The sequence below is a fragment of the Mus caroli genome, chromosome 9 (genome assembly GCF_900094665.2).
Source record: "Mus caroli chromosome 9, CAROLI_EIJ_v1.1, whole genome shotgun sequence".
In the NCBI taxonomy this organism is placed as follows: Eukaryota; Metazoa; Chordata; class Mammalia; order Rodentia; family Muridae; genus Mus; species Mus caroli.
In genome coordinates this window covers 106737338-106748436 of record NC_034578.1, presented here as the reverse complement: position 1 = coordinate 106748436, position 11099 = coordinate 106737338, and the positions used below count along the sequence as shown (strand labels likewise).

Genomic DNA, 11099 nt, shown 5'->3' with positions numbered 1-11099 from the left:
AGTGTATTGTCTGTGTGTGCATGTGTGCATGTGTTCAGATGTGTGAGTGTATTGTCTGTGTGTGCATGTGTGCATGTGTTCAGATGTGTGAGTGTATTGTCTGTGTGTGCATGTGTACATGTGTTCAGATGTGTGAGTGTATTGTCTGTGTGTGCATGTGTGCATGTGTTCAGATGCCCGCGGATATTAGAAAAGGAATGTTGGATGCTCTGGAGCTACAGGGATAGGCAGTTGTGAGATGCCAACCATGGATCCCGGGTGCTCAGCTCAAGTTTTCTAGCAGCAAGCACCGTTAATCACTGACCCATCTCCCCAGCACCAATAAAAATGTTTAAATAGAATAAAAAGTCAGAAAACTGCATGTTATATGGCTATTTGCTTCTAAGCAAAGCCTTCATTCTTCGAGAGGTCAAAGAGAAAGGCTCTTAGGACTCATGATGCTTAGAAACTTATCAGGCTCATGAGGTTCCTTCCCCCAAGGTTACGTAAAGACAGCAAAGTCCTGCTGTTGCAGAAGAGACTCTCCTGTGAAGCTGCCTGCAGGTTGGGCAGACAGTCCCAGGGATGCAGCTTGGGTGGATCCCCAGCATCCTTGCAGGGGTGAACAGTAATGCAGCTGCCTTGTGTTATCCACACTCCCCTCCCCTAAGTAACTCTAATAAAACCATTGATTCACGAAGCTAAACCTGGTTGGCATCATTTCTTTATCTGGCATCTGTGCCCTGTCTAGACTGCATTGAATTTTGTTCCTGTCTCTCTAGGGAAAGTCATTCAACACTAAGGTCCAGAAAAGATAAGGCCTTAATCAAAAGAAAGAAACCAAGAAAACCAGGAAGCAAATTTGGGGGACCTGCCTTCCTGGGCTAATTAGTTTTATGTCAGCTTGACACAACTAAAGTCTTCTGAAAGGAGGGAAACCTCACCTCCATAAGATCAGGCTGTAGGCAAGCCTTAATCAGTGATTGATGGGGAAGGGCCTAGCCCATTGTGGGTGGTGCCATCCCTGGGCTAGAGGACTTAGGTTCTATAAGAAAGCAAGCTGAGCAAGCCAAGAGAAGCAAGCCGGTAAGCAGCACCCCTCTGTGGCCTCTGCATCATCTCCTGCCTCCAGGTTCCTGCACTGTCTGAGTGCCTGTCCTGATTTCTTTCAATGAACAGAGATGTGGAAGTGCAAGCCAAATAAAACAGTTTTCTCTCCCATTTGCTTTTTATCACGGTATATCCCCACAGCAACAGAGTCCAAGACACTTCCCCACCAGCCTCCTATGATCCACACACATGTCTCTCCAGCTCTGCAAGCTGGGAACTCCTTGCCATAGCATTGTCCTCAAAGAGGACACAGGGAGGGTCAGATGGTCGATGCAAAACTCGAGGGAGAAGCTGCCACCAGTAGATGCTCACAGTCTATGTCAGAGGATATGTAAACGTTCAATAAATTAAGTCACATGGTTGCCATCAAAGCAAACATGTATCTCCTAGGGAAGAGGAAATGTTTTCTGCCTTATTTTATTTCAAAAGGTTCATATTTTTGTAACAATCAAAACAGATTTATTCAGCAATTTAGGAACTATAACCAAATTTTTAATTACTGAAATAAGCATGTTAAAGTAGTGTAAGGGAATATTCTTGAACATAAAGGTTAACACAGTGTGTCTTTGTCAGGGTTTCTATTCCGGCACACAACATCATGACCAAGAAGCAAGCTGGGGAGGAAAGGGTTTATTCAGCTTACACTTCTACACTGCTGTTCATCTCCAAAGGAAGTCAAGACAGGAACTCCCACAGAGCAGGAACTTAGAGGCAGGAGCTGATGCAAAAGCCAGGGAGGGTGCTGCTTACTGGCTTGCTTCCCCTGGCTTGCTCAGCCTGCTTTCTTATAGAACCCAGGACTACCAGCCCAGGGATGGCACCACCCACAAGGGGCCCTCCCACTCTTGATCACTCATTGAGAAAATGCCTTACAGCTGGATCTCATGGAGGCATTTCCCCAACGGAAGCTCCTTTCTCTGTGGTAACTCCAGCTTGTGTCAAGTGGGCTCACAAAACCAGCCAGCGCACATTGAGAAGCCGTTGATATTCATCCTATTCCACCTTTTCATAGACCACCCCCACCCACCCTCTTGCAACAGCAAAACTCCAGACTTACCAGGAGGTTTTCCGGCTTCACGTCCCGGTGGACGATATTCTTGTCGTGCATGTGGACGAGGGCCTTACACAAGTCTGTGATCATGACTGCAGCCTCGGGCTCTGGAAACTTCACATTTTCAACGATGGCATCGAAAAGATCCCCTCCCTGCACATACTCCATGATCAGGTAGATCTCCGCCTCCGTCTCGTAGACCTCGTGCAGTTTCACTATGTTGGGATGAGAGAGACTCTGGATGATTAAAATCTCACTGTCGACAATGTCCTCTTTACCCTTCAGTTGGGACTTGTCAATAATCTTCATGGCGTAAGCCTGCTTGGTCTCTCGGTGCCTGCATTCCTTCACGGTGGCAAAGTTGCCATCCCCAATGACCCCACCTATGTCATAGTGCTTCTCCACATCGGCTGAGATGATACCCTTGGGCCTCGGCTTCCGGCCACTGGGTCGTTCTGGCCTCTTCTCTTCTAGCTTCCTCTTAGACTCCTTCTCTGGAGCCCTCCTCTCTCCTAAGCCGCCTGGCTTCTTCTCGTGCTCTGCTTGCTTCTCCTCTCCTCGGGTTCTGGGGAGCTGTGGGGGTTCGGCCTGCTGCTCTCTCCGGAGCCAGGCCGCATGCTTGCTCCTGCATGTGTGCCGGTCGTCTCTCCTCATGTCTGCCGGCCCCTCCTCTACAGCTGGTGGCCCTTCCACGAGGTCCTTCTGGGCCTTGGGTGCCCCCTGAGGATGACTGTCCTGACCTTCTGAGCCTCTGATCTCTTTCTTGTCTGAGTTGCTGTTGGGCCTCCTCAGTTCCTGAGGGGGGTCCCTGGGACTGCCCCGATGGCTGTCACCCTTCCACCCTTCCTCTCCATCTGTAGATTTTGCCTCAGAAGGCCTCCTGCAGCTCTTGGTCCTCACCAACTTCTCGGAATCCCTCTTCTGAGCTCTCCCCAGGTCCAGCTCGCTGGTTCCCAGCGGGCAAGGCTCCCTCTGCAGGCTCAACTGCAGCTCTCTTTCTCTCTTACACTTCTCACATCTGATGATCTCCCCGGAGGTCTTTTCGATTTCCACCCCCAGATGTTTCTCTCCACTTGCGTGAGTCTCCTCCTGAGTGGCTGCCCCGGGTGAAGGCGGGCCACCAGGTTCTGACTCCTGTTTCCCTCTTACCCACTTCTGGGCCCTCGCCTTGTCTTCCGGGGCCAGCACTGTGGAAGTCTTGCCCTGATGCCTAGAGACTGCCTTACTCTCCATTTCTGAGCTATAGCTTCCTGCCTCGCCACAGCGGTGACTTCCTTTCAGAAGCTTGCTGGGAAGTCTGCTTCTCAGCCTTGGGGAAGGGACTCTACTGTGAGGGGCCAGGGCAAGAGCCCGGTTCTTAGGATACAGCTCCTCCATGGCCAACTGGATACTCTTCAATGTCAGCGGCTCTTTGCCCATAGCTATGAAAGCATCACCCTCCCGGAAGAAGTCAGACACACTCTTCACCTCCCTGCCCTTGAGGGTGAACAGCTTCCGCACACGGTCGTTCTTCCAGCGTGGGAAGCCCAAGGCTTCAGAGATGTCTGATAGGAGCTGCTCAAAGGTCTGCACTGAGCGCCGGTTGAGGAGCAGGGTGGCCTTACGGAGGGGCTGCCCACCCAGCTTCACCACCGTCACCACCCTGGGCTTCAGTGGGCTGTGCTCTGTGCGGACTGAGTGGAGGCTGCTCTGAGGGCTGAACAGCGGCATGACGGCACCACGTGGCCCCAGAACTGGCTTCTCCAGAGGTCCTCGTCCCGCAGGTAGCCAGGAGCCTGGCAGCTTTCTCTCAGAGATCTTGGAGCTTAAGCATTTCAGAGAATGGTCACATGGGCCTCGGTGGCCTGCAACAGGAAAAACACAAAGGAGGTTAGTCAACGTGGGTTTAGAGAATCCTTTGGACTTCTGGGTTGACTGAAGGAGGCACTGGAAGTGTAACTCCAGAACAGAACAGCTAGCCAGCACACCAAAAGAGAGGGGTTTCATTTCCTAGCCACAATAAGCAAACAAACAAACAAACAAACAAACAAACAAGATGATAGGTAGATATATATATAGGTAGATAGATAGATGATAGAGATTCTCTGGTCACTGTTTAAGTATGTGAAATGACAGAGCCTTTAAGCTTTATGTCTTAACTTCAGTCTCCTCTGTGGGAGCCCAGAATGGAACCAACAGAAAGAAGGCAGAGGTGGCTCTTTTGGAGAGGCCTTCCCTGAGCCAAGCCACACCTGGGAAACCTAGAGTCAGGGCCTGGCCCACTGAACACAAGTTAAAGCCCCAAACTGTCTGCCTCAGATGCAACATGAAGTTAAACATTTCAGAACTTTAGGGGTCTCTGATCCTTCTCATCTTTTTTCACAGCTAGATTTCCATCTCCTACAAGGAAAGCTGGATGAGGAGATGGCATGATGGTAGCAATTGAGGCAGCCCAGGACTTCCATCCTGGAGTGACTCCGAACTATTTCTATAGACTCAGGCAAGTTTTTGTGCTTCCTCTTTTTCTTCCCCCTACAACAATAGGAAGGTAACATTTCCCTCCCAGTTTTGTAGAGTACATAGGAACGTGTTCATAGTTCACTTAACAAAATACTTACCCTATAATCTTAGTATTGGCTTCTGTGTTATTATTTCATTCAGTTAAGGCACAAGTCTACATGCATAGCTTTGCCTGGCATCAGAAACACTGCCAGGCCAATGTGGGGGTGGGGGGGAGGGGAGGCGGTGCTAAAGCTCTATTGAAAGCGTGCATAAATGGTTGGGGTAAAGATCTTGAGGATTTTAATCCAAGTAGAGAAACCTCATCTCTAGAAGATTTTTATCTCCATATCTAAAATAATGTTCATCTCTGTGTTACAATGTGTGTTTAAGAGTTGCAATGTACAAAGAAAGCCCTGGATTCTATCTCAGCACCAAAAAGAAGAGAGAGAGAGAGAGAGAGAGAGAGAGAGAGAGAGAGAGAGAGAGAGAGAGAGCTAGGTATGGTTACACAAGCTTGTAACCCCTGCAATGGGCATCTGAGGTAGGAAAATTGCCATGAATCTGAGGCTAGAGCCTGGACTATACAATGCATTCCAGGCTAGCAAGCTACAAAATGAGACCCAGTCTCAGATAAACACGCCAGGCACAACAGCACAAGCCTTTAATCATAACACCCAGGAGGCAGAGGCAGAGGCAGGTGGATTTCTGTGAGTCTAAGGCCAGCCTGTTCCACATGGTGAGCTTCAGGCCAGCTGAGACCTGCATCAAAAACAAAACAAAACAAAACAAAACAAAAACAAAACAAAACAAAACACCACAGGTATGGCTAGAGAGATGGCCGATGGTTAAGGCTGACCTTCCAAAAGGCTCTAGGTGCTTCATTCCCAGCTTGCCCAGAGCAGCTCACAAACATACTGTTCCAGAGAATCCAACAGATCTCCTGGCCTCCTCCAGCATCAGGTACGTATGCACGAGCGTGTGCACACACACACACACACACACACACCACACACACACACACACACACACACACACACGGTACACATATTTACATGCAGTAAAACACCTATACACATAAAGTAAAATAATAATATTAGTTTTAAAAGTCCATAAGCATGGGGCAGGAGAAATGTTCTAGTGGTTTAGAGCACAAACTGGTCTTGCAGAGGACCAACATCGGTGCCAAGCAGTTCACAGCCACCTGTGACTCCAGCTCCAGGGGGTCTAGTGATTTCTTCTAACCTCTGTAGGTACTGGACACACACTCACACACACACACAAATATTTTTTAAAGGCAAAAATATTTTTAAGTAACTATATTGTTTAAAATTTCAAAGTGATTACCTTGAAATCACTTTGTATTTGAATCAACCACAGCAGAGACCCCACTTGTGCTGGGATAGACAGCTTGGCCCTCATGGCCACACAGAGTGTGTTTTGTTTTTTAATTATAACATGCAATCTGTTCTGAGACAATTTCTATCTAGGCACACTGTCGATCAGATGACAAAGCTCAGCTAGCGCTGAGCTTCCCACAAGCCGTGACTTTAGGAGCTTGACAATCACAGTTACAGTCAAGGGATTTATTTATGGACATCTGTTATATCTTCTCGCAATCACTCTGCCCCAGTCGTAGGCAGCACGAACACTGCCTGTATCACGGAGCTGAGGAAGGTTATAAGGGAAAGTGGCCATGAAATGCACACATGTGTGTGAAGGATGAGTAAAGAGTAAAAGAAACTAAGGGTCCTCATATACGGTAGGACCTTGATTAAGACTTATCAAACCCTTGGTTGCAAAGTCAAAGAATAGGAACCGACAACTGTATCTCAGCCAATATCTCAGACAGGAACTTTTCCAAGTGAGGTAGAGAAAGGATAGCCTAAAGGATCAAATACTGGCTGAGGCCAGAGACCACCCCCAAAAAAAGTCAAGAAAGAGATGGATCAGATGCAAATATCAGAAGAAAGGAGCATCCAGAATGACTGAAGGACAGGAGTTAAGTTGAGCCTTCAGCACTAAGTGGGGTTGAGTCCCCTACTAAGGGCCCAGGACCCAGCCATGGAGTTAGAAAGATTGTCCATGTGGTCCTAAGGTTACTACAAATAAGTGAAAAACCCAGGGTGCAGCAGAAATTCCAGTTATTTAGAGAAATGGTCAGTCTCTACATGACAGTGTCAAACCAAGGGAATGAAACTCTTGGGGGAGAGCAGGAAGTGGGATAATAGCAAGCTCTGTGGCAGCCATGAGAAGCTAAATTCCTAGCCCTGCCTTCAAAAGCCATGGGTTTTGGAAGGGAAGCATCCTCTAATGCAAGTAAGAGGAGAGGAAAGTCCTGACAGCCAGGCAAAGAAACAACAAACGCATTGGTGGCAATGGATACTTAGCATGGAAGGAGGCTTGGGAAGACCCCGGAGAGAGAGAGGTCTTAGATGGTGCATCAGGGTGGTATAGAGCAATGCTCATGAAAGAGGACCAAGGCTGGATGCCCTCCACACTGGAGAGCAACCTAGGGAGATGTGAGCCATAGTGGGACCTGCAACCTCACAAGCACAGACATTGAAAGGCCATGATACAGATCTTCTGATGGGCAGCTTGACCCCAAGGTACCCAAGCCTGGAGGAAAGAAGAGGGTGGATTGTCAGGATGCTCTACTGAGACATTTGCAGAAGACTCTGCCCAAAGCTTTCATGGATCCCTGGAAGTAAGGAGAACAAGCTGATGGCACTGTCATCTCTGAATATATAACAATATACTGAGGAGACAACCCAGGACACAGTCAAGTGGAAGAAGGTATAGACAGAGCAGTTCCGTTTCCACCACAGAGCATCTTTTCTGTTCAGTGCACTACCTAGACACCCAGATCATTGATTGGAAGCTCCATAGTCTGAAAGAAGACAGAGAACTCAGCCCCCTACCGTCCTAGCAACATGGCCCTACAGAGTTCTAAGTACATCAAGGAATGAGGGAGCCCTAGGAAAAATGCAGCTGTGTTAGTTACTGTGTTTGTTGCTTTTCTTATAACTGTGACAAGACACTTGACAGAATCAACTCAAGGGAGGAAAGGTTTATTTGGGTTCAAGGAATACAGCCCACTATGGTGGGGAAAGTCACAGAAGCAGGAGGGTGAGGAAGCTGGTTACTTTCCATCCATCGTCAGAAAACAGAGAGAGATGAAAGGCTGGTGTTTCAATTTGCTCTTTTTGTTCAGCCCAGCACTGCAGCCCACGGAATGGTTCCACCCACGGTTACGTTGATCGGTCCATCCCAGTGATCCTGACCTGGAAACGTCTTCCAGAACACACTCATAGATTTGACTCCTAGGTGATTCTAGACCCTGTTAAGTTGACAATCGAGATCAACAGCTGCACACCTTTTGCCACAAACAACAACGTTGCTGTTTTGTGCACCAGGTATCATCACTGATGGAACCACTGAATGGGCTGAAACAGAAGGGCAAACTTGTGATCACAGACATTTGTCTTCCACAGGGAAAACCACCAAGGAAAGTGTGTAATGGACAACCAAGCAAGAGTGGTCCATTTGCTCAGAGTTTGAGAGAACTTCACCTTGCAGCTGAACATTGAATGTAGAATCAGAAGGCCGCCATTAAATCCTTAGTCTCATTATCTGAGTGCATTCAGGGACACCCTAGGATCCTTCTGAGTTTCTGTTTCTCTGTCTGTCAGTCACTTTGTCATTTCGGAAGAGAAAAGTTCACTGAGGAAATGCCCATAGGCACATCTGCTGGCATTCTTTTGATTGTTGTCTAAGTGGGAGGGCCCAGGCCCACTGTGGAAGGTGCCATCCCTTGTGGATGGGCCTGGGATGTGTAAGAAAAAGGGCTGATCGTGAGCCAAGGAGCAAGCCAGTCAACAGCGTTCTTCCATGGTCCCTGCCTCTGCTCTTGTTTGAACTTCTGACTTGATTTCCCTCAAAGATGAACCGTGATTCAGGGTAGGTAAGCCAAAGAAGCCCTCTCCTCCCCAAGTTGCTTTTGGTCATGGTGTGTATCATGGCAATAGAAAGAAAAGTCAGACACTGCCAAACAGCCATAGTGTCTCATTCATACATGCAAGCAAGACAACCATACACACAAAATTTTAATTTTTTTATTAAGAAAAGAAGAGAGTTACAACCAGTTGCTACAGGGCACAAACAATGCCTGATTGTTTCTGACGCCTTTAAAGGCTATGTGGGGGAAAAAAAATGAAAATTGGTGTCTTAAAAAGATCCTATAACATCCAATAGAAAATAAATACATAAAAATTTTAAAATTACCACATCTAACACAGCATCATTAACTTGCTCTCCCTAGCAGGGAAATTCCCCCCTGAACTATTTTCCGTGTTATCAGCCTCTCTGTTCCTGGTGATTCCCCTGGATTAATTGCAGTTGCCTCCAGACTTGATACTGAGACTATTCACTTAAGAGGCCGGGGTGGGAGGTTGGGGTGTGTGTGAGGGGGGGCAAGCAGGACTGGGAGAAATTTCCCTTTTGACTGAGTCGTTTGTTCTGGGTGTTTTCCAGGCGCCATTTGGGAACAAACACATTCTGCTCACTTGTGGCTATGAGACCAGAGAAACATCTGTGCAGTCCCCTTCTGGTAATGCAAACATCCCAAGGAGAGTTTTCTAAATGAATTAAAATCTGGGAACATGGCAGAGATGCTGCCGTTCTGTACCTTGGAAGCCCACCCGGAGTTCCCATCATGGAAGCTGGAAGCATTGACGAGAAAGGAAGCCAGAGTGCCTTGTTGCTTTATGTTCTCAACACTGGTGACACCTCAGTCTACCACCTCAGTCTTTACCAAGTCTTTATATCATGACATTAACTGAGCCACCCTGAGGGAGATTAAATTTGTTTTTCTGCTCTTATCTTAGAAGTGCCTCAGTTTTGCATTGGTTTTATCTGCTGATCTGGTCACCGGTTCCCTAGGTGCCTCCAAGCACAGAAGCACCTCGCTGTCCCTGAGAGTGACACCTGCCAGTCCTTAGCCTGTTCTGCCTGACTGTTGGCAGATACGTCTTCCTAAGCTGCTCAGAACAGCCGTGGTAGAACTAATGTGACTCCTGTATTGCCTCCAGTGTTCCTGGGGACCTTCTCTAAGGACAGGATCTCTCTGTCCCACCTTCGTCCCTGCACATCTTACAGGTATGACACATTTGGGGTTGACAGTTTTGGAGGTGGGGTGCTGCACTTGTCCCTGCACTGGGTGTCCTGCCTGTCTGCAAGAAGTGGCCACTTCAGGATCCATACCACCCACTGCTAGGAGTCTCAGCTAGAGTCACCACCAAGACAGCAAGGGGAGAGGAAAAGGGGGGGAATGGGAGGGGGAAGAAGAACCAACCCTAAACAAAAACAAAAGACTGACAAGCAGGCTCTGAACTCTCCCCCGGCAGTACCCACTGCCTCTTTGAGTGACTATGTTAATGGTTAAGCCAGCAGCTTGCTGATTAATTTCCAATTTGCTGCATTCTGTAGTGCAGGCCTTCCTGAATATCAGAGTACACAGGAATCGCATAAAGTTTGTTAAACATACATGGGTGTCCAGTCAATCTTCTGGGGGTTGGGCCCCGGGATTTGCATTTCTCATAATTGATGTTACTGGTCCCTGTCACACACTCCGAGAAGCAAGGACAAACTCAAACCCAGGGTCTCCTGGGACTGTGGCTTGTCTGCAAGTGTCTAATTTTATAATGAGGAACAAAAACATGGTACCCAGAACAGTGATGAGGGACACGTGTGATTCCCTTCCACGGGGAACAGCAAGCAGGCACAGACCTGAGTGTACACCTCTATTGGCACCAGTTACCAGAAGAGCAAGAGGGCTAGGGATTACCAGGGAAGGCGTTACTGCACACAGGCTCCAGAGATCCTGGGAGAAGATAGCCAGCTGAATGCCTGAAGAGGGAACAGAAACTGGGGTGTCGCTAAGCTGGAAGAGTGCTTCCCTAGCATTCACAAAGCCCTGGGTTCTACCCCAGCACAGCATAAGCTGAGTGAAGGGGGTTGCACATCTGTAAAACCAGTATTTGAGAAATGGAGACTGGAGAATGCAAAACTTGGTGGTATCCTCCAGCACATAGCAAGTTTACAGACAGCTTGAGACCTTGACTCAAAGGAAGAAAAGGGAACAAGGGCTAGAGAGATGACTCAGTGGTTAAGAGCATTGACTGCTCTCTGACTGCTCTTCCAGAGGTCCTGAGTTCAATTCCCAGCAACCACATGGTGACTCACAACCATCTGTAATAGGATCTGATGCCCTCTTCTGGTGTGTCTGAAGACAGCTACTGTGTACTCATACTGGGAGGCAGAGGCAGATAGATTTCTGAGTTCAAGGCCAGCCTGGTCTGCAAAGTGAGTGCCAGGACAGCCAGGATTACACAGAGAAACCCTGTCTCAAGAAGAAAGAAAGAAAGAAAGAAAGAAAGAAAGAAAGAAAGAAAGAAAGAAAGAAAGAAAGAAAGAAAGAAAG

The 11099-nt window shown here is 47.9% G+C and overlaps 1 protein-coding gene across 2 annotated transcripts in view; it reads right to left on the bottom strand.

Annotated features, from left to right (window-relative positions):
• The window catches only part of Dclk3 (doublecortin like kinase 3), a 52098-nt gene that overhangs the window by 19337 nt on the left and 21662 nt on the right, over window positions 1-11099 (bottom strand). For both annotated transcript variants that reach the window (XM_029481102.1, XM_021173300.2), the window contains exon 2: window positions 2147-3984. In XM_029481102.1, the coding sequence (XP_029336962.1) occupies window positions 2147-3984 (1838 nt within the window). The remainder of the gene's footprint in view (window positions 1-2146; window positions 3985-11099) is intronic.